The sequence below is a fragment of the Lycium ferocissimum genome, chromosome 8, assembly GCF_029784015.1.
Source record: "Lycium ferocissimum isolate CSIRO_LF1 chromosome 8, AGI_CSIRO_Lferr_CH_V1, whole genome shotgun sequence".
Lineage (NCBI taxonomy): Eukaryota > Viridiplantae > Streptophyta > Magnoliopsida > Solanales > Solanaceae > Lycium > Lycium ferocissimum.
In genome coordinates, this window is record NC_081349.1 from 36799383 (window position 1) to 36826666 (window position 27284).

Below are 27284 nucleotides of genomic sequence, written 5' to 3' on the forward strand. Positions count from 1 at the left end.
ATGCTATTTTAGCCTATAGATGACAGGATTCTTATAAATGAATTACGATTTTTAAAAATATATTGTTGGTGCACCCATCTATTGAAAATTCTTTTTGTTGGTGCACTTATATATCAGGAACAAAAAATTGAAATTGATTAATTTCTTAAATTTCTTAAAGGGTCAAATATACCTGTATACTATGAGAAAAGGTTTAAGCATACCTTTCGCTATATTTTGTGTCTAAATATATGCACTGTTATCTTGAGTTTAAATATCCCCTCCTCCGTTAAGTTTGTCAAAGTGGACATCCAATCTACGTAAGATGGCATTTGATGAGGTGGATGCCACATGACATGTCACCTTAGCACCCTAACCCATTTTAACCCTTCCCTCTATTTATTCTTCCCCCACTAAAATTATCTTCCCCTCCACCACCATTACCGAGTCCCACACATCAAGAACTTGTGAAATTTTCTGAAGAACTCAATGTATTTGACTCAGGGAATAAGGCCAGTACTTTATTTAGATTTTGACCTTCACCATTCAAAATTTCAAGTATACTGTTCTAAAATCAATTCTCACTTAACGAAATCTGAGTGTGCATCTTATTGTTTAGTAAACCAATGGTCCTAATTCTTCAAGCTGATTAAGCATACAATTAATTAACGAATAAGAGAAGGTCACTTATAGTAAAACTATAACAAACACGTGAAAGGAGGACGACTTTATATCTATCATTAGGCTATGAATTAATTAGTTGGCCGGAAAAAAAAACCCTAACTTTGACCTTCACCATTCCAGGTAGTTCAAGCTCTGCACTCTACTAACACAGATGGTGGTAATGGTAGTGGAGGGGATGGAAATTTTAGTGGTGGAAGAACAAATAAAGGGGAGGGGTAAAATGGGTTAGGGTGCTGAGGTGACATGCCACGTGGCATTCACCTCATCAAATGTCATTGCCACATAAGATTGGATGTCCACTTTGGATAAACTTAATTGTTAGAGTAAGGGTATATACGAACCCAAGATAACGACGACGGGTATTTTGACTAAAGTATAAGGTATACTTAAACCTTTTCTCATAGTACAGGGGTATATTTGGCCCTTTTCCCATATATATATCCTTAGCTAATTTTTTAAGCAAAATACCTAGATAGCCCTTTAAACTTGACACGTTTTGTAAGTTAGACCCTTTAACTTTACAAGTGACCAAATAGACACTTAAACTTGCTAAAAGTGTATCTTTTAAGCGCTTGTGTACATAAAGCCAAGTGTGTGAAATACACTTGCTTATGGGGTGTTAAGTGAACCAATAATTGTATGACACATGTAATTTTAAAAAAATTAACAAATATAACTAAAAAGTATTTATTTTAAAAACTAAAATTATGTGGAAGAAATATAAAAAATGGAAAAGGAAACAACAGTTAAAAAAAAAAATGGAAAAAAAAAGGCCTCTTAAATTCCTGTCCATTTTATTCAGCAAAAAAACAAAAAAACAAAAAAAAAAAAAAATAGTCCCTCCCCCACGCCTTCGCAAACCAACCACACACACTTTTCGTCTTTTCCATCTTCTTCCCAATAAAACCTGTAAAAAAAAAATTAAAAAAATAAAAACTGGCCATCACTTAACTTCAGAGTGCTCTGCACTCCAAAATAACTCAATTTGGTAATTAATATGAATTAAAAATAAATTGCTTAAAATAAGACTTCACTCTCAGACCCTCTTCCAATCTTCCTATTTTAATCAGAGGCGGACGCAAATTTGAGCGCAACGAGAGCATCTTTTCCTTTAAACATGCTAACTACTAGTGCCAAAGTTCGGTGTACAATATTTATCAGCAAAACTTGAATAATATTGAATATCATTAACTTGATATTAATAAAAAAAAATTACGCCACCCATCATACTTAAACTTGACTCATTTTTATATTCTGAACAATAAAAAGAAGTTTTTAAAGAAAGAGAAAGCAGGTAAATTTCTTTGCGAAATGGGTGCTAATTAAGGGAAGGCGTTTGTTTTAAGCATATTTCAAACTTCAAAATTCCTAGTTTTTCTCAAACATAAAATGAGTCACTGGTCATTTTGTAAACATAAATTCAGTGCACGTAATAAAAAATTACTATTATAAATAGATGTAATTTTATCATAATTTTACAAAAGATTATCTATTTATATTTTAAATTTTGATTTTAAGAATATCTTAGTAATTACAATTGAAACTCAAAAACTTATATACATGATAGATACAGACAAATAAAAACACACATAGAGAGACACATAAGTAATACCTAATGCAAGTTATATTACAATAACAATTATAAGAATAGAATTAATATTAATGGACTTAACTTAAAAACTATAATAAGATAATATAACATTAATCAGATTATAGGTGAAATACCTAGAAAACTAATATTAATATTTGAAAGTACTACATGGATGGAAATAAAAAATCCGAAAGAAATTTGATGTTTCTTTAATACAATATTTGATGTTTAAAAATATTCATTTAATTTATTAAGTATAATGCTTGATTTTTGCAGTATCACATTGAAAATATCAAAAATATTGTTTGTAAAATCATTTTATATTGGGTTTTCTTCTATAAAATTATAATTTTAGTGACATAATAATCTAATTATGAAAAAAAAAAAAAGTCCGTGTAATTATGGAGAACATGAAGCTAACAAGGGAAGAAAACAACTTGAATATATAAGTATAGAAGGAGTAAGCTGAAATTACAAGACCCGCATGGAGCAATTTCTTGATTACAAAAAGCTGCTGCATACGTGTAAAAAAAAGGGAAAAGGGACAAATATACCCTTGTATTATCGAAAAAGGGTCAAATATAAATATCTAGATTATCTTTAGATTAAATATCTGCTACGATTATCTTTGGACACAATATGCCCTCGCCACCATTAAAGTTGACCAAGGTTAATATTTTTATCGGAAAAGGCTCAAATATGCCATCGAACTATCGGAAATGACTCATTTATGCGTTCGTTATCTTATCGGGGAATGGCTCATGTCCATACCATTTTTCATTAGCAGGGTTTTACACAATACCGGATATGACGCGCCGATTAGAGGTCCGTATCGTTTAATTAAACCGGCAGCGATTGTGGGTCGGGTTTTAGTTTAATTTAGGATTTAATTTGTCTTGATTTAATTAAACGATGTGGACCTCTAATTGGTGACCAAGTATCATATACTGATGTTGTAAAGCAGAAACTGATTGAAAAATGGCATGGATGTTATTCCTGATAGTTCGATGGCATAAATGAGCCAAACTATTGACAAGTGGCATAAATGAACCATTTCCGATAGTTCGATGGCATATTTGAGCCTTTTCCGTATTTTTAATGAAGAAAATGCCATGTGACATGCCACCTCATTATCCAAATCCAATTTTAACCCTCCCTCCTTCCACTAGGGGTGTAGTAGTGGTGAATGGGAGGTGCAAATGGTGAAAGATGACATGGAAGGGGGAAGGTTAAAATTGGATTTGGACAATGAGGTGGCATGCCACATGACATTTTCTTCATTAAAAATATTAATCTTGGTCAACTTTAACGGTAGAGGGGTATATTTGTGCCCAAACTATAATTATAGGTGTATATTTGAACCGAAAGTATAACGAGGGGTATGTTTGACCCTTTTTCAATAGTATAGGGGTATATTTAGCCCTTTTCTGGAAAAAAAAAACATAATTTAAGTTGTTTAAGCGCAGCACCAGTGCGTGCAAAACATGCACTTGCCATGTCATGGTGAGATGTCTATGAGAGACACTTTTGCCAAGTGTCTATCTGGTCGCTTGCAAAGTTGAAATGTCTAACTTACAAAATGTGCCAAATTTAAGGGGCTATCTAGGTATTTAGCTAATTTTTTACTATAGCATTGGTTCAAAGTAGATAGAGATATTTAACAAAAAGTGCATGCACAATAATTGTTTTCCTTTGACGTTAAATTTTTTAAGTTCTATGAAATTCTTACAACCATTAAGACCTTTTCCTACTAATTTTCTGATTAGTATTGGTACGGTAGATGCTAGTATTATTATATTATTGCCAAACTTATCGTAGATTTTGATTACTAATAAGGATAATCAAGTTATTTATTATGTTGACCAATAAGTAATTGTTACAGTATCAACGAGATCCATTGCATCATAATTTGCGATAACCATAGAAATATCCTACTCTCTCCGTCCACGTTTACTTGTCCACTGTGGACTTTGCACATTTCTTAAGAAATAATAAATAAAGTGTGTAATTTACCATGATACCCATATTAGTTAGTGTATATTTTTAATGGACTTGAAAGATGATTTGAAACGAGTAATTAATACTATGGGTAAAATAGCTAGGAAAAAAGAAATTGTCTTCTCTTGATGCCTAAAAGTGATAAGTAAAAGTGAAAATTTATTTCTAGTATAGTGGACAAGTAAAAGTAAACGGAGGGAGTAGTATATTTAGTAGTAGTAGATACATACTTACCTTGTTAGAAATAGAAATATCTATTTACAATATTATACATTGCCTAAGATCAACTTAACCCCAAATGAGTGGGCAGTTGGTTGAAAGTGGGAACACTTTTCATAATGGAGGTCTAGGGTTCGAAATCCCAACTGCGATAGCGAGGTTTTCCTACAGGTCGAGCTCGTTGCACGGGGCTTGCTAGTGCGGGTTAAGCTACTCTTTTGTGTGGTTTTAAGAGTTATTGCACGGACAGAAATTTGGGTTTATAGACTTGCACAGGAGGTACGGTACTGAGTTAAATGTCACAAAAAAAAGATCGACTTATGTATAACGAATTCCTTTTATTTACTTTTTAGACGAAGATAATCAATTCTTTTTATTACATTGTTTAACCCAATACACATGTCCGCATAATTAATTAATGAGGTTATAAGATCTCTAGTTGATTTCTTATCGATGGATAATTATTACTAGTATGGTTAGTCTAACATGTGATACTGTTCACTTTAGCAATTCATTGCTACTATTAAACATATCATTATCATTTCTCATTACTATTATCTACTTTTACTAATACCATTATTAAATAAATTGGTATTTCTTAAATCATAAATTAATTTGCATGGGTGTCTAATGGCTGATTGTTAAATCAACTTATACCAATATGATGTTTATACTAGACTTTCTTAGAATATATTAGAAGAAATAAGATTACCCGTTCATATAAAATTCGAGAAGACTTAAAAGTACACGATAAAGAAAAATGGAACTTCTTATATTAACAACTGATTTCAAAGGTGTATCATAATTTTAAAAAAAATAGAACTTAAGAATTGATTGTAATATTACAATTTTATAAATTATAGAAGGTAGAGAAAGAAGACTTTTGAGAAAAAGCAGTCCAAAAGAGATCCAAATATATAGGAGGAGATTGCCTATACACACGTGGACGGTTATGTTTCATGCCTTAGACATATCATATGATATAAATTAATAATGGATAAGTTATAATATTAATTAATTAAATCATGCCTTAGACATACCATATGATATAAATTAATAACTAATGTATAAGTTTTAATATTAATTAATTGGTGAGGAAATCCAGGCACGTCGCCGATATCTTTTGTTCATTTCACATTATTTTGCTTTTTATAAGGTAAAGGCCAAATACACGACTTTGTCAGTAAATAATGAATAAGCAATGGTCATGTGGAGGATTAATCTAGTAATTAATATCACTGAACAGAATACAGAGTGGACAAGTAATTGTATAAAATATGAGATTTACCTAAACTAGCAAGATCATGATATGTTGAACTCCCTCATGTCTTTTTATTAAAAAAAAAAAATTAAATCCGGTCTTAACTTAAGATATTTGGATATTTAACAAATAATTCAAATTAAGTGATTATTAATTTCATCGACTTTCATGGTTTTGCTTAGAAGGAAATTTGAGGCTCCAACTTAAAATTAAAGTGGTGCTTGAATTGTTTGTTGGAAGAATTTAAATTATATTTGCTAAGGACTAAGAGTATACAGTATTTTACTCGTTTAACATGTTATCATTTCCATATTTTATCATTCCATAATTACTATACAGACCTAACTTCATTGCTTCAAGTTGTGCCCCAAATTAAAGCTTAGATGATTCAACGAAAAATGTAATACAACGTGAAATGTATGCTAGACGTATAGCACGAGTTCAAAACCTTATTATTGCACAAAGTCAGAAGTTTTTGAACTTTTCTTTAAGTGAAAACAACTAATTACTCAATCATAAAAAAAAAATGCTTAAGCTAATTATGATATATGAACAACTAGCATTATTATGCCTTAATTTTAAGCAATTCAGAATCTGTTATTTGAATATCTAATGTTTCGTATCGCCATACTATCATAAAACAGTAAATAAAATTTAAACTCCTTCTAGAAATTTCTTTGGAACTATGTAGAAATAAAATTTAAACTCCATCAATATAAAAAATTATTTACAAAAAGACTTTCCTATGAAAGCTCTTCAATAAACCAACCAAGCAATTCATTTCACCAAGTGAAACTGAAAACATAAATTTGTTGAAAGATGAGGAGTAGTTGAACTAAGGAAAAGGTGTGGTTCATGTGGATATCATGTACTGGTGTTTATAGAATTGTAGTATGTGTTTTAAGTAATATACACTGTTAATGTAATTTTTTATTATTATTGTTAGCATGTTATTTCACATGTTATAGCAGATAACGTATCTTATTTATGAAATTTCAAATTTCAAATTTTAAAAAAACTTTATTTGATGACCTTATAAGTGCGCAAAACTTGAACTCTTATACTATACTCTTTATTTCAATTTATTTGTCTTGCTTTCCTTTATAGTCTATTTTATGTGTCTTTTTTTTTTTTTGGCAACTCGTTAAATCTAATTTTTCACATGACATATTTAAGACGACAAGATTAAAAGATATTTTGATGCAATCTATATATATCTTTAGTTTAAGATCACGATATTCAAAAATATTAATTATTTTTTAAATTTTGTACCAAGTTAAAATCGGACAAATAAATTAAAACGGAGGAATTATCTTGTCTGGTTTAAGCACAGAAAAAGGCAAAAAAGATGTGGATGGCAGAACGTGCACAGTAGATATTTTTATTTTATAGAGTATAATATAATGTATACAAAAATAAGTACGCGGAAAAAGGTGGTTGCCTTAGACCAAATCTTAGGCTCGTGATGCTCGTGGTAGGGCCCTGCAATCAGCAAATGAAAATGGACAAAATACGTATATAAAAATTAAAATATCAAAAGTGTTCTTAAAATGAAAAAAAAAAAAATCATATCAACTCAAGATTTCACTAACTAGCCGTTTGGACATGATTTAAAATCATGAAATAAAATTATAATGATTTGAAGTTGAAGTTTTGTTTGAAAGTGCAATTTGAATTTATTAAGTTGTACTTTTTCTTATAAACATAAAAACTTCACAAGTTGTGAAAACCATCAAAACGTTCTTAATTTTTATACACATAATCTTACCAAATGAGCACGTCATAGTTTATAACAAAATTAATATGTTACTAGAAGGCCTTTCTAAAAAATACGATATCAATTGATCAAACTTTAGTTAAATAAAATAAAAAATTGAACGTGAGTTGTAGTGTAACTACTTGCTAATATAATCTTCTAACATTGTTGGTAAGAGTAAAATTTGTTATAAATATACTACCAACTTGTAGATCTTTTAATATATGATATAAATGGTTGGTAAATATATCTACCAACTTATGGATCTATAAATTGAATATAAATTTATGGGTCAACTTTTATATTTAAAAAATTTGAAATCATGATTTGGAATCCCAAATTCCAAATCATGACTTTTTGGATAATTTGGCATATCCAAACGCTGAGATGAAATCATGAAATGAAATCGCATGTCCAAACGCCTACTCAATGGTAAAAGTGAAAATTAAATATTAATTTTTCCTGACAAACCAAGAATAAAAGAGAGATGCCAAGCAAATTGGGACAAAAAATATGAATAATTAAGGCGCAGGAAACATAACTCTTTTAAAGATTAAAAAAAGATCGTTAATTATTACTATTAATCATCTAAAAGGTTAGGCAAAGTATTGATCCAGGAATTAAGTTCTCAACTTCATGTTCTGTTACCTACCGTCAGACGTCAAATGTCAACCACCCATGTGCCTTTCATCTTTTGTGTGGGCATCCATTTCTTAAGTAATTTTACCCAATATGATTGTTTTTCTTTTGGATATTCGAAATTTAGTGATTCACTAGAGTATCGTGTGAATTTTTTAAAAGGAAAGTGTTCTTTATTTATGATTTTTTCATTCGTAAGATTCAAACTCGAAATCCTGGTTTAGGAACGAGTGTAGATTACAAGTTATGGGGACACAGTAAAATATATATACATACATATCACTTAGTAAAAATGAAGTGATAAATTTATATGTAAAAGACGTATGTCCTGTTTTCCTTTAGTGACTGTAAATACATTTAATTTTAAACGTCAAAGGTTAATTACTTAATTTTGCAGAGCGTCAATAGCCAGTACACACGTGAGTTGGTAAGAGAAACGACCACAAAAAGGAATTGAAAAGAAAAAGAAAAAAAAAGTTACTTTGAAAATGACGATATCAGAAACGAAACCCAAAAATGTACAATATGATCAACGTGGACTGTATTTTCTACGTCTTGTCAGTTGTCTCTGTTCAGCAAATGGCAAATCGCCAAGCAATTGGCAGAACCAAATATTTTTCACTCTTAATTGAAATTTTGAACTTGAAGGTGTGTTTGGTTATAATTTTTGCAAGAAAATATTTGATTGTTGAATGTATTGAAACCGAAGAAAAAATGAAAATAAGATTTTAGGTATTTTTTAAATTTTAAATACAATTTTAAATTGTATTTAAAATTTTTATGACCAAACACTAATTTCCAAATAAAGTAAAAAAAAGATTGCGAAAAAAAGTGTTCCGAGATAAACTTGAGATTCAGAATCAAATTTATTTCCTTTTTTTATAATTATATTTTATGATAATAAAAAAAAACAAAAGTAATAAATGGAAGTTAAAATCGTAGTTGTACAGGTAATTTGAGCGACCAAAAAAGACTCATGGTTTTTAAGTTCCGGTTTAGCCATAAATTTAGAAAGTTTTTTACCAAAAAAAAAAAAATTGAAAACATTATTTGTCAGGATTAACTTCACAAGATCTCTGTCCAAACGCTAGCTAGTGTGAGAGATGAAAAGAAAAATAGCGTTTAAATTTAATAAAAAAGAAAAGAATTTAGAAAATGACGGCCAGTGTTATCTAATGGTGTAAATATATGATACACTAACCGTGCACGAAACATAAACTCTCAAATTTCATGATAAAAGACGAAAGCTTCAAAGGCAACTTAGAATCCTAATTGTACAGGTAATCAAAATTATTTCCTCTTTCAAGTTATTTACAGAAAACATATAAGCCTATCCAGATCATTCTTAACCATATTCTTTGATCTTCTAGCTACTATTATATATATGAGTAATAATTAATGAATTGTTAAAGAATTAGAGCTTGAATAGATGTTTGTCTCCCTTTCATAACTTAGGAGTTATGTCTCGCTTTCAGGTATTTCTATATGGCTAGAAATTTTCTTCTTATTTTTCTTTCGTGAGATTGATTTTTGTTTGCTTTTCTTTATATTTATATCATATTAGTTCTTTGGAAGGATTAGCATGAACATATCACTATTATGATCAATATCAGATAAGATTTACATGTTTAGATCCATCGATGCCGTGTATTTAGTGTAGAATTATGTGAACTAGTATAACATAATTTCATGCAGAATTTAGTTTAATATATTCTATCTAAACAGTCAAAAGATTCTTGAACGTTCAAAAGTTAACGTAATTTCATGCTAGCACAATTACTAAAAAAGTATCAAGTTTTCAAATAAACATTTGAATCAAATTGTGTTTTTTCTCGTGACCATGAAAACCTACAACTTGTAAAAATTATCAAAAGTGTTCCCAACTCTTATATATGTAATCTTACGAAACCAATAAACTTACCTAAATTAACGATTAACAAAGGATTTCTCACAACAACACCAATTGATTTTTGGATGTGTCTTATGGAAGGGGGAAAGGGTGGCAAAGTAGGAGTTGGATAATTACTTTTGTAACAAAGATAGTCTTTTTTTGCAAAATCTAAAATTCTAGTCAAGTTTTAAATTTTGAAATCACAAATTTCAAGTTGAAATTCTACCTTTGAGGTGAATTTGGGATTTGAATCCGAATTTCAAGTTGAAATTGAAGTTTTATTCAAAAAGTGATAAACAAATACAGATTTAAAATCAAAACTTGAAATCATAATTTGAGATTGCATGTCCAAACGATACATAATGATTTCGAATTTAAGCCCCGATTTTTTTTATTTTTTATTTTTAAATCCTAGTAGCAAGTGATTTTTTCTTTAATAAACCTTGCAACAACAAATCCAATTTAATCCCACAGCATAGTATGCAAGGGTGGTGTGTATGCAGACCTTACCCCTATCTTGAGAAGGTAAAGATACTGTTTTCGATAGACCCTCTACTCAAGTAAAGATGAAAAAGAAGCATTAACAACAAGCAGAGAGAAAAAAGCAATCAGAAATAACAAGAAGATAATAAGGTAGCTGAGGCTAAATAAATATAAGATAGTAATAAAAATCTAAGAGTAAGAAAAATACAAGAATAATACAAATGCAAGAAACCCAAGAATAACACTAATGCCCCTCGATGGAAAAGAAGCCATCAAATATCTACTAGTCTTGTATCCTAATTTTCGATCTCCACACACTCTTATTTAAAGTTATACCTTCAATGAGCTGAAATTGCGTGACATCCCGCCTAATCAACTTACCCCAATGTCACGTGAAAAGCAGGAACAATTCAAATTCTAAGAGCCACCTAACATGCAATTCAAATTCTAAAAGCCACCTAACATGGATTTGTCTCTGTGTGTGTGTAAAGCGGGGTTTATTATTTTTTAACTTTTAACTTGTTTTTTCCGTTAAGATTCTACACGTGAATAAGTTAATTATTACTAAGAAATGTATCCTTGTAGAAAAAAATATAGTTAAGAATATATACTAATGCTAAGAAATATCCCCTCCTCCGTTAAAGTTGTCCAATAACACTACTATCCCATTTGAGATGGAAAAGAATTTAATCTTCCACCACTAAAATTTTCTTTACTCCTCCATCCTAATTTCACCATTACCGCTATCTTAAAGATTAGGAAGACAGTATTCTCATGCATGTCCATTATTTTTCTGGCATCCACCTTCTACCCAAACACATTAGTGCAGAAATCGGATTATGTACGCATTTATTTGCCAATCAATAGAATCAATGGTGAGCATTTTATCAGCAAATTACTTGAGTTTCCAGTTAAGTTATGTAGTTATATTTAACATTCATAATGTTTCATCCTCGCATATCAGAGAATGAAAACTAAGTTGTCACTTGGCTGTTTTGCATTTAAAACTGATATACTTAAGCTTGACATATTCCAACCGCTGACGATATCAAATGTGTGTATGATATCACCCCCGTGTAAAACAGACCCATTTTTGCTATTTTTTAAGAAGTTTTAGGGGTGATGAACTTGTCTTTTGCGTTAACCTTTTTCGGCTTTAACGCACATTCTATAACGAGGGGTATATTTGACACGGCCTTTTTTGAATAGACAATATTTGGTTAAATTATTAAGCAGTCAGTATTCAGGACTCTTGTACACTCGTAATTAGTAAACCAACCGACCAGAAGAGGAACCAGACACCAAAAATATGAAAAAGAAAAAGAAAAGGCATAAAAAGAGGAGCAAATAAATGATGACATAAAAATAAAATTAAAAAATTAAAAAAAATGATGACATCATATATGAACCCCAAAATGTAAACTGTACTCAAAGTGGCTGTGGGTTTTTTTCTGCTTCTGTGTCTTGTTTGTGTTCACCAATCGGCAAATTGACAAATAATTGAAGTACTGTTTTAATATTGAGAATATTCAGAATAATTGGGTAAATAGAAAAGACACCATTGGAATAACAAATTCTAAAATTATTAGTATCTCACAGTGGTGTGATATGAAAGATAAAACAACAAAGTTATCCTTATCCAAAGTTTTTTTTTTTTTTTCAAAATCATTTAATAAAGTCAAGGTTAAAATTAAAAATGCATTTAAACTTATCTAGTGTAAAATTAAATAATTTTTTTTATATTATATGCAATATATCTTAGTTTTAGTCTACTAAACCAAATATATAAAGCCAAATATCTCTATAACAATGTCGTTTGTTCATATATTTATTAATTGCTATATAGAAATGCTATCGTAGAAGGTATTGAAGGAGTTACATGTATATGTACTTCCTCCATCCATTTTTATTTGTTTATATTTGACTTGGCACACCTATCAAAGAGCAATAAATAAAACGACAATTTTACCATATCACTTCTAATTATTATAAATCATTTAAATAATTGAAATCAACCAAACATATTTTAAAGTCACTAACAATTCCTTCAAATTTTCAACCTGATAATTAACAATAAGGTAAAATAGGTGTATCCAACGTAGCTTTTGCATTACCTTATCTCAATTAGGAAATTACTATCCTTCAAATCTAAGTAGGGATAAATAAGGCACTTTTGTAACTTCCTCGGATCATGATGTAAGTTTTTGTTTGAGATGAATAAAAAAGCAGAAAAATGATAAAATAGAAATGAAATGATAAATTATCTCTTAATTTTTTTAAATTGGATAAATAAAAGCGGACATTTATTTTTGATATAGAGACAACTAAAAATGGACAGAGCCAGTAAATCTCTAATACACATTTGGCGGACTTATTAATTAATCAAATATTATAAAAATTCATTTCTTTCTCAAAAAGAAGAAAACCCGGATTAATTAGCGGATAAACAAACAGAGTGGTCCAGACAAAGAAATGTCACAGGCCCCACTTTTATTATTATTATTATTATTTTATTTATATTACACATAATATATACCTTTCCTTATATATACACCACCAACAAACATAGAAGAGGAAACACAAAACCTGCTCATCTCCATCTTCCTCATTCATACCCAACAAATTACAGCCAAAAAAAAAAAAAAAATCAAGAACTGAAAAAGCTTAAAAAAAAAAAAAAAAAAAAAAACTTTTCTTAATTGTTTCAGTTTTTACAAGGACTTAAATTGTTACTATTATTTTTGTGGATATGGTGTTGGCACAGCAGGAAGACGAATTAAGGTTAGGTGGAAGGAAAGGAATGCGACTAGGGAAATATGAAATTGGGAGGACACTTGGTGAGGGTAATTTTGGTAAAGTGAAGTATGCAAAACATGTTGACTCTGGTCAATCTTTTGCAATTAAGATTTTGGAGAAGAGTCGAATTCTTGATCTTAAGTCTACTGATCAGGTTCGTTTTTAGGATATCTTTTTTCCTCATTTTTTTTTCTTCTCTGTTATGTGTGGATGAAAATAAAAAATAAAAAACAATTCTATTGGGTTAATGAAACGTAGATCATTTAATATCTCTATTTTATTTCTAGTTTTGTAACTTCATTTTGTTCTTTCGCAATGGAGAAAGTTGATTTTATTAAGCTCTTGTTTGGCTATAGATTTTGGAAGTTATAAATTGAAAACATTGTTGTTCGTGGAATTTGATCAATTTCTGAGAAAAAAATTGAAGAAAAATATTTGGACTAGTTTTTCCACTCGTAAAATTTCAAAAAAAAAAATTCAACACAACTTCAAATTCCAAAAACTCTTTTTTTTTTTCAAGTTTCCCAAAATCTATGGCCAAACGCTACCTTAGTTAGACAAATCTTGTTCCTTAATTTCTCCGACCAAATCCTGTCTCCGATGGGCTGGACGGAACTACTTTTTTTTTTTTTTTAATTGTGGTGTCGGAGTTAGCTTGTTACCTCATTAATTTTAGAGGATATCTGCTATTTTCCATCAGTACATGTACGCAGTAATTTTGTTCATTAGAGTTTCGACATATAAGAAGAAATCACCTACTGATGTTATTTTCATTCTACTGATTTTAAGTGGGTGATTGGACATAAAACTTGTGAAATTTGGAAGAAAAAAAAAAGTAGTATTTGGAAAACTGTTGAAAATGGTATTTGGAGAATGGAGTTTGTGTTTGGATATGAATATAAATTGGAGTTGTTTTTTAATTTTTGTAAGTGATTTAGCGTGAAAATTGTAAAAACAGCTCTTTGGAGTTTTTCTAATTCCGAAAATTGTATTAATTCTGTGTCCAAACAGTTTTCTGGGGAAAAAAAAAAATCCATGGTCAAACGGGCTTCTTATTTTTACTCCACTAAATTTCAACTTTCAACCCATTTTATTGACTACAAATAAAAATTTAGAAGTATGGCTAAAATCTAAAGTTTGAATCCTCAATTTTATAATTGTAGTCATTTGGTGGTTTGGTGAGAATTCTCATCTTCCACTTTGTTTCTGACCAAATCCTACCCCAAAAGGTTAATGGGTTAGCTCTAATTTGGGGGTTCAAAAAATTCTCTAATTGTACGAATTAGCAGTCCAAGTTGACGACAGCTGAATAATTAACATGTATAATTGCTAATCGTTTGATTGAAACTTTTTTACTTTTGTGGAAAAAAGAATTTGTGTTGAGTCTTAGTTGATAATCATATAAATAATACTCTCCCATTTTAATTTATTTGTCTGGTTTTGACTTGGCAAGAAGTTTTTGTGTTGAAGCTCTTAGTTGATAATCATATAAATAATACTCTTCCATTTTAATTTTTTTGTCTGGTTTTGACTTGATAAGAAACTGTTGAATCTTAAGGTTTTAATCATGTTAGGTGTAAAGTTTGAATTAAAGAGTTGTCAAAAAAAAATTAATATTTTTTTTCCACAGACTAAAAAGGAAAGTAAAACAAATAAATTAAAACAGGGGGAATACTACTGCTAAAGTTGAAATTTGAAATAACTCAAATAAGCTTATGCAGTTTCATGTGTAATTGCAGATTAAGAGGGAGATTGGAACTTTAAAAATCCTCAAACATCCTAACGTGGTCCGATTATACGAGGTATATACCATCCTTCTCCTTTTTCTCTTGCCTTATTTCAAATACTCCGATTATTATTCCCCCGTCCCGGTTTATGTGATACTTTTTGCTTTTTAAGAGTCAATTTGACTAAATCTTAAAGCTAAATTAGATTATATTAACTCAATATTTTAAGATAAAATTTATATATTGGAAAACTATACATAAGTTGTAACTTTTCTCATATCAATTTGGTGAAAAAATATATATTAAAATGTTGGTCAAATTCATGCAGTTTGAGTCTCGAGAAGCGAAAACTATCACATAAATTGAAACAAAGGGGTTCTAAAATATATAACCATGTTGAAGGTATTGAAAAGTTTTCCGGATATAGGTTTTGTTTGTAGTGATAAAGTAGCTCCACCTAAAGATTCAGGATATAAAGTGGATTATATATATAATTCTTTTTATTCTTCAAAAAAATGAGTAAAAAACATGCTGGAATCTGATTCTGTTTGTGTATAGACAATTAGCCAATTAATTTTTGCTTGAAGCAGAGAACAACTAATGCTATTTTTTTCTATTTTCGTGTCATTATTGTTTGACTAGGGATAGATATATTGCACAAAGTCTGCTGAATGTTAGGCATACTTTTCAATCTATGAAGTTAAGGGGATTGTGATAATTCATTTCTGGTTGTTGGAAAATAATAATTGGTGAGCCATCTCGACCCCCCACATAATTAGATCTTTATCAATACAAGTAAGTGAATTGCTCCATAACCATAAGTGTCATATCATTGAATTTTGTGGTTTGTATATTGCATATAGGATGGGACCCTATTTGTCTGGGACCACAGAGTAGGAAAGACCTTCACCAGCAAGATACTGATTCCTAATGGTACAAAATAAGTCCAACATCATCACTGCCTCTGTCCCAATTTATTTGAAGGTATTTAATTGGGTACGAAGTTTAAGAATGAAGTAAAGACTTTAGAAATTTATGGTCTAAAATAAGTGATAGATATTATGTGGCTATAAATTATCTTGTTATTAAATATAAAAATGTGTCTTTTTTTTTATAGACGGTAAAAGAAAGAGTGTCACATCAGTTTGAGACGGAGGAAGTAATATATTCTTCCGTGGTAGACCAAAATTTACCTGGTCTTGGTTCAAATCAGGGATTACAACTTTGAATCTAAACAAATTACGTAACGTGCACGTCTCGAAAAGTTTATTCTTTTTCTTCCTTGGAGAACTTGGTCAAGATGTGATGGCTTCTGTTGCTTGTCATATGCCTGCCTTATGGTAGCAAGTGAATATAATATAATAATAATAGTAATATTTATCAAACATTTAGATATCCATAAATGGATTTCTTCATGTTTAGTTCATGTTAGTAGTACTTTACTATGATGCATATCTGACACGACGGTACAATTAATCAGGTCTTAGCGAGCAAAAGCAAGATTTACATGGTGCTAGAATACGTGAATGGTGGTGAATTATTTGACAGAATTGTAAGTGACTTTGGCGATATATTCTGTTTCTGATAATAGCGTATCGAATCTTGAATTTTAGCCTTGACTACAATCATATATTATCCATAGGTTTCCAAAGGAAAACTCCCAGAGGCCCAAGGTAGGAAGCTCTTCCAACAATTGGTTGATGGTGTTAGTTACTGTCACGACAAAGGTGTCTTCCACAGAGACCTCAAGGTAACTATATTGTGGTAGCACAAATATTATAGGGCAAGTTACACATTTGGCCGGTCGGCCAAAAATAATTACATTGACTAGCCAAATATACAAAAAAATACAATTTTATGTATATATATTATGTATATTATACATTAATATACAAAAGGTATGCATTTGCTGGCTATTATTTTGGTGGACAGCTATTCATGTTAATTTATCAATATTATAAGTTGTCATTTCAGTCATGTAATAATTTCAGTATTGAAAATGCAGCTGGAAAACGTCCTCATTGATTCAAGGGGAAACATAAAAATAACGGACTTTGGGCTCAGTGCTTTACCCCAACATTTTAGGGTATGGAATTGGAACACCATTTCTCTTTGTTGCATATGTGAATTCTTTTCCTTAATCTTATTGAGTTTTTTTTTTTTTTCCTAACTATAGGATGATGGATTGTTGCATACCACTTGTGGTAGTCCAAACTACGTCGCTCCAGAAATTCTTTCTAACAGAGGATACGATGGTGCTACATCAGATACCTGGTCATGTGGTGTCATCTTATATGTCATTCTCACAGGCTATTTACCCTTCGATGATAGAAATCTTGCAGTACTTTATCAAAAGGTAAGACTTTTTTGCAACCTTTTCAATATTTTTTGGCGCGTTTGAGCTCATTTGCTTAGGTGCTAATACTTTTACTATTATTTTGATGGATATAAATCAGATACTTAAGGGGGACGTTCATATACCAAAATGGCTATCCGCTGGAGCAAAGAACATCATAAAGAGGATTCTTGATCCCAACCCACATACACGTATAACAATGGCACAAATCAAAGAAGATGAATGGTTCAAACAAGACTATACTCCTGTAAATCCCGACGAAGAAGATTTGGAAGATGATGATCATGCATCTACAGATGATCAAGTCTTCACCGTGCAAGAAACAGTATGGACTTTGGACCCTTTAGTAATTCATTCAAGTCAAGCAGTTTAATCCTTTCATAATTAACGACTGATTGGTTTCCATATCTCTGTCACAGCCACTTGATGATCAAAGAGATCCAGAAATTATCAACGCCTTTCAGCTAATAGGAATGTCCTCATGTCTGGATCTTTCTGGATTTTTTGAGAAAGAGGTAACCTCTAATTATAATTTGTGACAAAATATGCATGATGCAAAAATTTAAAAAGAAAATGGCATAAATAGCTGCCCACCAAAATAATAGCCAGCAAATGTACATTTTATAAAGTAAAATATATGTATGTATATTTTAGGTATATTAGTTTTGACCGACTGGCCAAATGTGTAACTTGCCAAAATTTAAACCTAAACTTGTTTCTTCTTGGATTTGTTTAGGATGTTTCTGAGAGGAAGATCAGATTTACGTCCAGTCTCTCTCCAAAACAGTTGCTGGAGAGGATTGAGAATATGGTGACACAGATGGGATTTCATGTCCAGAAAAGACACGGAAGGGTTAGTATATCAGTCTGTATTTTGCATAGTCGCACAAGGAATTTTTACATTTACATTAAATTAATTTCTACATTATGTCTTCATACATTGCAGTTGAAAGTGATGCAAGAGCAGAAAGGCCACAAAAGCCCGACCAGTCTGTTGGTAGTTGCAGAGGTAAGCCATGTTCGCGGTATTTGACTCCCTTATTTTCCATGCCAAGAAAGAAATATAGAAGTAATGTTCCCTATGCATCATTTTCAGGTTTTCGAGATTAGTCCATCCTTGTATGTTGTAGAGTTACAAAAGTCTTCCGGGGATTCTGCAGTATATAGACAGGTATATCTCAACATCCTCGTATACCTTGTTGCAACTTGCAACCCCTCCCAAACATGTTAAACTAACTAAATCATTTTTATCTTGCAGTTGTGTAATAGGTTGTCGAATGATTTGGGAGTCCACCAAAGTCAGGAGCTTCCTAGCTACTGATTTGTTGTGAAAGCTGGACCATTTGCAGTGGTGACTAAATGCATTCTTTCGTTCTTTTTATTCCGTTTCTTTTCTTCTTCCATGTTTAGAGGAGTTGAGTGGTGGGAGGTGTTGTGAGTAGTAAGCACCCCCTTGGAGTTGGCTGTTTGATTCATCAGTTTCACGAGCAATAGCGTGAGATTAAGGCAAATAGCACTGGTTCGATTAAGTGTACAGTAAAGAACATGGCGATAGTCGCCTTATCAATAGTACATTCTTGAATGTGTATTTTTGTAGTATCTATTATTTAGAGGAGCATTGCTCTTAGAGGGGCTTTGGCAGATATCCTCTTTGGAAAATGGTGCTAGTCACCTTGTCGATTAGTACATTAAGCAAAATATGTATTCTGTAGTATCCATTATTTGGAGCTTGGTCTTTACAAGGACTTTGAAGTCTCCAAGCAGATGTCCTTTTTGAAAAAGATGTAATAAAAAGCTTTGCACATGGTATCCTCTGATTTGTGCGTTTTGCAGTAATATATTTTTTTACATTGATTGTATGTAGTATTGTCTAAATGATTGTGCTGAATGATTGTGCACATCGAATTCTATAAAGTTATGGACTGTATTGTTTATATCGAAAATCATTCCAGGCATTATATTGGATGTATTGATTTTAAAGAAAAGGAGTGTTGCTTGAAATTGAAGGGTAATTTTTGTTGTTTTTGTAAGTGTCATCTTGCGGCAAATTTATAAAAATATATGCTTATTCAAGGAAGAAATAAAATTGGCTCTGCAACTTGGCTACCTTACAGTAGAAAGCAGGTACAATGTAAGAATTAATATAAAGATCAAGATTAAAACATAAATATACCAACTTTCAAGGCAGAATAAGAACTAGTTTTGCCTGTTGGACCATTTATATTTTAAAATTGATGCATTTCGTCCATAAATCTTACGTCTTGATGATATTCTAATGTATAACAAGGCTGGAGGATTATGTGCAGCATCTTATACCAATAATTGACACTGCATGGACACTTTAGTGACGAAGTATGGACACTTTATGTCTCTTTCTCACTTCCCCCGAGTCCCCAGCATAATTACTGCACAAGTTTTCCTAGATAAAATTCTCAAACTACATGGTATGTCTACCTCAATCATGAGCCTATAACCTCAATCATGAGCCTATCTTTCTGTCAATATTTTTCTTTTTTAGTATACAAGGAGTCCACCTATGCTTTGCCACAAGCATATCAACCTTAACCTGATGATTAAAATGAAAATAGAACCTTATCAACCACAAGCATATACCTAGAAAGAAAAAAAATTTAACCTTATACACAGTATTAATTTTGAGGAGTTAATTCTTTGAATGATCGTTCAAGTTATAGAAATGACTAGTAAAGTCACTTTTGTTTATTTTATACTAATTAAAAATCACTTATGTTTTACTCGGAGAAAATGATCAAAAGGGTTTCTAATGTATGGATTTTGGTTCCATTTGGTCCTTAATGTATAAACATGATGGAAATAGTCAATATTTTTCAACAAGTGATCAAGTTGGTCCCAAGCTATTAAAGATAATCACACTGTTGTTGTCAAAATAAACTGAAGTCATCGACATTTCTTCCATAAACAACCTATTTAGCCCATCGAACACATTCTAGACTTCCTTCCACACACTATTGAAAATATTCATTTTTTGTGCGGATTGCCCTTCAAAAGCACTGGTCTTTAATTTTTGTCCCTCAAATTGGTGGTCTTTAATTTTTGGCCTTTGCCTATTACCCCAAGGTTCTGGGTTCGAATCCCACCTCAGTTAAAAAAAAAAAAAAAGGAATTTCGCAAGGCAGAAGTTTGGATTCGCAAGACAGAGTTTTGCATTCAGGCATAACGCAAAACTTTGCCTTAAGGTAGAGTTTTGGCATGACTGAAAACAAAACTCTACCTTAAGATAGAGTTTGCCTCAAAACTCTACCTAATCACTCAGAGTCTGCCTGAAGGTAACTAAATTCTGCCTGAGACAAAACTCTGCCTTATGAATCCAAAATGTACCTTGCGAATTTTTTAAAATTTTTTGACTAAGCGGGGGTTCGAACCCGAAACCATGGAGTTCTAAAGAAGGGAAAAAAAAATTAAAGATAACCAATTTAATGGGCAAAAATTAAAGACCACCCCAAAATAAGGCATTCCTGCGAATTGTCCGAAAATATTCATCACAAAATTATAATTTTCTTCAAAAAAAAACCAACCTCACGCATCAAATGTCTTCCCATGGCTCTTTCAAGTTATGGTTAGAAATTATTTGTGGGGTAATAAGTAAAACATGATTAATTTAACTGGTATAAAACAAACAAAAGTGACCATCATTCTTTAAAATAAATATTTTTTGAAATATAAGCACTTCTGACTTTCTCAAATGCTTAGCCAAACGTGTTAGTAATCTATTTCAAATGGGTGACCTCTTGGCACTAGAATATCTACACTGACATCCTATTATAATGCGTTTATATTTTATAGACTAGCGATGTAAATAATATTTATATAATTAGCTTGGTTATAGGATAATTATAAGTAATTTGATAATAATATTAAGTGATAATTTGATAAAAATAATAATTCACTGCTTTTGCAGGTTAAAATTAATTGATAATGTAATTTTTTTTGTTTTGTTATCAACATATAGAACTAAATTCTAAAAGAAAAGACGGATAAAAAAACCATTTTTTTGCACGGATTGGCTTCAAAGGCGCTAGTCTTTAATTTTTTTTCCCCTCAAATTGCTGGTCTTTAATTTTTGTCCTTTGCTTAAAAAAGTAGTTGAAAATACCTCAAGGTTCTGCATTCGAACTCCCGCTCAGTAAAATAAAAATAAAAATTGAAAAACAAGGCTTTGCGAAAAGTCTTATTTGCCTTAAAATTGTAAAATTCCATCTTAAAGCAGAGGTTTTTTTTAAAATTATTTTACTCTGCTTGAATTCAACAAAAGTTAAACCCTTTTTCCCGAATAAGCCTAATTTTACACCGAAACTCTGCCTTGCACAAATATACCCTCTTACTATTTACATATATGTTTTTTGCCCATCCTAAAACGGGCAGCACAGGCAGCAGCACAAGCAGTGATGGGCTAATACTTAATCGGCCCATTAGCTTGTTAAAAATCGGCCCTGTTACATTTTTTAAAAGAGGAATTTTCATAAACCCTACCTGAAAAACCTCTGTTAGACATCTAATACATCTAATTTTTTTTTTTTTCCTGTGGAAAAGCCATAATTTCAGAATTCTTTTTGTTTATTTTGCCTATAGATTGAATTAATTCAGGTATGTATTTTTCCATCTTTTGTCTTTATTCTTCTCAATTGTTGTGTACATTTTTTGTGTTCACTATGTACTGTGTATGTATTATCCATTTGCTTGACGAAATTAGGGTTAAAATTTGCTTATTTAGTGAACCAAAATTACTAATTAGGTTGAAACTTGTTAATCTGTAGCAATTCCAGTATACCTGAAAACAATTTCTTTAAGCTTTCAGGTGAGTTTGCTGTTTGATTTAGCTATGAAAAATTAGATAATACTGTAGATGATAGGAATAAAATATAGGAGATGGAAATAGGTACGTACGAACGATCAAATTAAGATAATTTAAATAGCTTAAATTGCAGGGTATAATGTAATTCCAGGGCTAATACAGTAACTATTTTTGTATGATCATTTCAAAGAAACTGAAAACTTAAATTTTTGCCCTTAAAAATCGAAGTTCTTTAAGGGCGCAGGACATAACATGTGGGATATTATGATGTGAAAAATATAAACTTATGCTCCGCCAGAAAGTTGTTTGTTATGAAGGGAAAAAATTAAAGACCAGCACAGAGTAGGGGCATAAGTGTCAATGACCCACTGATTAACAGCCCTAGTAGTGATGGCTAAAGCTTAATTGGCCTATGAATTGTTAAAATTGGCCTTTTCCTTACTGTACACATCCTTGCAAAACCCTACCAGAAGAACGTCTCTGATGCGTATTTTTTGTCACTGGATAGCTATAATATCAGAGTTGTTTGCATACATATTGAATTTAGCCAGGTGGGTATCTTCATCTTTTTATCTTTATTGTTATTAGTTATCATATTAGATAGGGCATGGCGCAGCTTCAGCTTACCGAGTACATGACCTTAGATAGGAGGATTTGGAGAATATGGATTAGGGTAGAAGGCTAGTAGGTAGTTGAGCGTTGTGTTGCTTATCCTTCCATATTAGTAGTCGTAGTATTACTCTTGTAACTTCTTGTTCTTCATTTTCTGTTACTATCTATTGATTCTTGCACTTTGATTAGCATATTATTTTGCTGTAGTTATTGTCCTTTTTTTCAGAATGCTTTGTCATGCTATCTTTATTATTTTGTCGTGACTTCTTCACTCCTGTTATCTCTTTTCCCGAACTGCTTTGAAATGTTTGAGGGTCTATCGGAAACAGTCTCTCTACCTCGCCAAGGTAGGGGTAAGGTCTGCGTACACACTACCCTCCCCAAACCCCACTTGTGGGAATACATTGGGTGTGTTGTTGTTGTAGTAGTAGTTATCATGTACTGTGTACGAAATATTTTAGGGTTAAATTTGATTATTTATTAAAACCATTACTTATTAGATTGAAACTTGTAAATCTGTAGCAGTTCAGTATGCCTGAAAACAAGCCTGTAATTGGCCTTTCATGGGAACCAAAGCTGCCTCAATTATCATTTGGGACCAAAAAGAGCTCCAATGATGTGCCCGGAACCAGTGCAGTATACAAACCTAGTTCGGAACTCGTCGACGGCCTATTTGTTCCGCCTAATGATCCCAAAAAGGTGAACAAGTTTCTACGAAAACAACTCAAGGATACAGCTGGCAAAAATTGGTAATAATCTCAATTGTAGTTTTTCAAATTCCCGCAGTTTTTATTGTAAATTTGTTCCTTTTACGAAAATTATTTACTGGTTCTGAAATTTAAATAGGTTTGATATGCCTGCCCCAACGATTACTCCGGAGCTTAAAAGGGATCTCCAGCTATTAAAGGTGATTCTTTGAATTACAGCGTCTCCGTCGTTTATTAACAATTTCAGCTCGATGATAGGCTGATGTGTTACGTTACTTATGGACCTTTATATGGGTATGAATGAAAAATTTACATTCTTTTAGAAGCTAAATGGAGTGATTGGTAATTTGTGTAAGAGGTTGGTGATTCACACTTCGTGTGAGAGGTTGCAACTTGGCTAAGCTTTTCTTCAGATCTTTGTCAAAAGATTTTGAGGGGCCACTTTTCGTTACTATTCCACTGTTAAAATTAGATCCCTTGACTAGGACTCAATCTTGATTCCACACCCAAGGGTGTGGCCTAGTGGTTAATGAAGTGGGTTGATAACCATAAGATCTTAGGATCAAATCCTAGCGGAGGCAAAAAAAATACTACGTGAAGTCAAGGTGCGCTTAAGCTGGCCCGGACACCGAAGTTTAATCTTGTTATTAGTCCATAATAATCAAAGTTGAATATTCTAAATGTTTATGGGTTATTTTCGTGGGAATTCTTGTCTCATCTATCTTAGGGGGCTGTAGTTGTTTGTAAGACGTTGAAAATCCATGGACCCTTCCCTTGGAAGAGCTACTAGAGCCAGAAAAATAAGAGATAGAACCCTTCACGCTGCTGCTGATAAATGCTCTATTTTATCTGAAGACTTTGTCCGTGATCTGTAAGATAGGTAGAATTGGAACGTGTATAAACTTCCTACTCATATTTTAGTAGAACGCAACTCTGATGCTCCAAGATCAATGAAAGACTAGAGCGAGCTAGCTGATCTACCAACAAGTCCTTGATTTCTTATCCGCAAAGGCAGACTTGAACTCATTGAAGAAAGCACCATTACCGACGGTCTGATGGTTCTGGAGTTCGCTCATATCAAATTGTTTAAAAGCTCATCAACCTGTCTGAGGGAAGATGAAGGTGATTCCACAATTGAGGGAACCACCCTCTTACTCTTTTTTAGATAAGAATGTGAAAGACCCTGACCCTGCCAACACGAAACTCCACGAATAACTTTTCAGAGCACCACCCTGCCATGGCGGAAGCGGGGGGTTCGAGTCCTGTCAGACCCAAGGATCTTTTCTTTTTTTAGTCTGGGTAAAAGGTTTGCCTTTATGGTTTCCTCGTTACAAATTCCAAACAAGCTTTAGAGTAAAGTGACAATATTAATTGAAATTTTTCTTTCATTTGTTATGTTTGATCACTCTAGTTATAAATAAAAGTGTTATATTCCATCTAGTCATACCTGCAATTTTTTCACGGATTCAGTTGACAAGTGGTGAATACAGTTGACAGTCCTGAGTTCATGTGCCAAACATGGACTTGTGAAGATGCAATCATGTCTAATGATCACCTTTTCCTATGATATATTGTTGAGTTTCCTATATGTATGCCTAATTTAATTGCAATCATTTCTCTTACGAGTAAGTTCAGTTCTGAATAATCTGATTGCTTCAGTTAAGGGGTGCCATGGATCCGAAAAGACATTACAAGAAGGGTGGCTCAAAATCAAAAACACTACCTAAATATTTCCAGGCAAGTGTATTATGTCCTATACTATTTCTGTCATGCATTCTCTTTTATCTACATTTTATTATCCTGTTGTTAAGAGATGAGAGTTTGATGTTTTGAAATTTGAGCAGGTCGGCACAGTAATAGAGCCAGCATCTGAGTACTACTCTGGTAGACTGACTAAGAAGGAGAGAAAGACAACACTTACTGAAGAGCTACTTTCCGACCGTAAACTTGGGGAGTACCGGTATGTGACATAAATGAAATAGTTTATTATGTGTCTCATACAACTGACTTGTGTTTGTCAGTTGTGTGTGACACTTTTTTGTCTCACAAAAAAATGGACCCAAATTTTGTGGACTCAAAAATGTAATATTTGGGTCCACCTTTTTGTGAGATAAATAAGTGCCTCACACAACTAGTGTCAATTGTGTGAGGCACATAATAAAATCTATACAACTACTTTAACATGTATGTTAGGGATCATTCTAACCCACATATGCTACCCAGGAAACGCAAAGTTCGCGAGATTGAAGAACATAATCGTCCAGGTGGTGTGGACAAGTGGAAGATTAGAGGTCCACAGTCAAGGCAGCGTGCAAAACAAAGGCGGCATTGAAGCTAGAGCGTTCCAGAAGCATCGCTTACCATTTTTCCCATCTGGCCAATTGAGAATCTTTGGAATCTTTTACGAGGTGTAAAACTAATGGGATGCTATAACAAGGCAGGTTTGACAGAAATAGTTGTCATCAAATTTGAACTGTGTTACTGATGATCTTCATGTATATTGCCTTCTCAAGGGGTTGTGCCCACTAACACAGTAGCTATTCTTATAGTTCTGGTATCAGAATATCAGAATGTTCTGCATTGTGCATTTGATGTTTTTGACATTCTATATATCTTCTGCAACCATTAGGTTGTATTTTTGGTACTTTAAAGAAAATAGCACCACTAGTTCCCGGGGTTAGGATAATGAGTAACAAGTTCATAATGCCCTCATAAGATGATGAGTTTGCTACACCCGACTGGTGTGACGCTTGCGCTGCAAGATGAGTAAACACTAGTCGATACTAATGGAAGACGTTAATCTTGTGTTAGGCCATAGATACCATAATCCTCAGACAAAATCCAATCTTACGACTAATTTTAAGAGATCTGCGTATCATATTAATTATTTCCAGTTTAATCATAATCTTGCAAAGTGATCACTATCTGAAAGTTGAATCGACGTTTTAACTCCACTCGAAGTATGCAACTCGAAGAGTAGAGTCAAGATTAGCCTCGAGGTAAGGGACTGCTTATTGACTATATGTTCGTAAGCGTAATTCTTAAATGCGTCTTAGTTTGACTGTTACATAATAATTTATTTTCTGCAAGGACTAAGGAGTGTGTTACGATTTATTTATAAGGAGGCATGTAAAGAAATCTGTAGAAAAGCTTGAGATAAAAAGTCGTAAACAAGTTCAGAAGATATACAAAGAGAAAAGGATAAGTTGTATTGATGTTGTGATCATTGGATAATATCCATTGTGCATAGAAATAAACTTTAAAATTAGAACATACAAAGAAAATCATTTCACTCACCAACATATCAAGGTTAGAATATTATCTTGTGTTCTAGATGCTAGGTTGTTCATATTTATATTGGAAAACTTGATTGTTTCCCTTTCTGCACTTGGTGTCAAAATTAAATTTCATCCTTGGCCTGGTTTCAGTTGAAGAGAAATATACTTCGTTTTTTAAAAAAAAAAAATATGTTCTGTTTATACAGAGGGAATGGACAAGAAACATAATACTGTATATGGGCACGGGACGTGCATTATTAGTTTCTGAACTTTGAAGAAAAGAACTAATTAAATAGTAGTTGAAAGATAGTTGCTGAGGCCGGTCTCCAGACAACATTGGATCCAACCCTTTTTTTAAAAAAAAAGTTTCCACACTGAGTTCGGTATACCTATTATATATTGATTTTGTTCATTCTTAGGAGTTAGGAATCAAACTCAAAACATTTAATTATAGGTGGAGTGGTTGGCGCTAACAC

General features: G+C 32.1%; 2 protein-coding genes across 7 annotated transcripts; both read left to right on the forward strand.

Moving 5' to 3' along the window:
- The first annotated feature begins 9473 nt into the window (after nucleotides 1–9473).
- LOC132068288 (CBL-interacting serine/threonine-protein kinase 1-like) lies at nucleotides 9474–19197 on the forward strand. 2 transcript variants are annotated; one of them, XM_059461837.1, is made up of 13 exons: nucleotides 9474–9602; nucleotides 13266–13451; nucleotides 15037–15099; nucleotides 16505–16576; nucleotides 16667–16774; nucleotides 17030–17110; nucleotides 17201–17380; nucleotides 17481–17705; nucleotides 17800–17895; nucleotides 18117–18233; nucleotides 18327–18389; nucleotides 18477–18551; nucleotides 18639–19197. In XM_059461837.1, exons 1-13 carry the CDS (start codon nucleotides 9588–9590, stop codon nucleotides 18699–18701), a joined length of 1344 nt encoding a protein of 447 aa, XP_059317820.1. In that variant the 5' UTR covers nucleotides 9474–9587; the 3' UTR covers nucleotides 18702–19197. The 2 variants fall into 2 exon arrangements, with proteins under 2 accessions (XP_059317820.1, XP_059317821.1); XM_059461838.1 differs by having other exon boundaries at nucleotides 9501–9602; nucleotides 13269–13451.
- Nucleotides 19198–21852: 2655 nt separating this feature from the next.
- LOC132068289 (rRNA-processing protein fcf2-like) lies at nucleotides 21853–25917 on the forward strand. 5 transcript variants are annotated; one of them, XM_059461839.1, is made up of 6 exons: nucleotides 21853–22003; nucleotides 23346–23572; nucleotides 23670–23730; nucleotides 25190–25267; nucleotides 25375–25490; nucleotides 25754–25917. In XM_059461839.1, the coding sequence occupies exons 2-6, from the start codon at nucleotides 23355–23357 to the stop codon at nucleotides 25860–25862; spliced, it is 582 nt and encodes a 193-aa protein (XP_059317822.1). In that variant the 5' UTR covers nucleotides 21853–22003; nucleotides 23346–23354; the 3' UTR covers nucleotides 25863–25917. The 5 variants fall into 5 exon arrangements, with proteins under 5 accessions (XP_059317822.1, XP_059317823.1, XP_059317826.1 ...); XM_059461840.1 differs by having other exon boundaries at nucleotides 21857–22003; nucleotides 23349–23572; XM_059461843.1 differs by having other exon boundaries at nucleotides 21900–22003; nucleotides 23324–23572.
- The last annotated feature ends 1367 nt before the right edge of the window (nucleotides 25918–27284 follow it).

Excerpts from the sequence above, each read along its gene's own strand:
- LOC132068288 (XM_059461837.1), top strand. Across the intron at positions 17,111-17,200 it reads CTTTACCCCAACATTTTAGG|GATGATGGATTGTTGCATAC; the intron begins GTATGGAATTGG and ends TCCTAACTATAG. Across the intron at positions 17,896-18,116 it reads CTGGATTTTTTGAGAAAGAG|GATGTTTCTGAGAGGAAGAT; the intron begins GTAACCTCTAAT and ends GGATTTGTTTAG.
- LOC132068289 (XM_059461839.1), top strand. The coding sequence starts at position 23,355 with ATGCCTGAAAACAAGCCTGTAATTGGCCTTTCATGGGAACCAAAGCTG. Across the intron at positions 23,731-25,189 it reads GGGATCTCCAGCTATTAAAG|TTAAGGGGTGCCATGGATCC; the intron begins GTGATTCTTTGA and ends TGATTGCTTCAG. Across the intron at positions 25,268-25,374 it reads CACTACCTAAATATTTCCAG|GTCGGCACAGTAATAGAGCC; the intron begins GCAAGTGTATTA and ends AAATTTGAGCAG.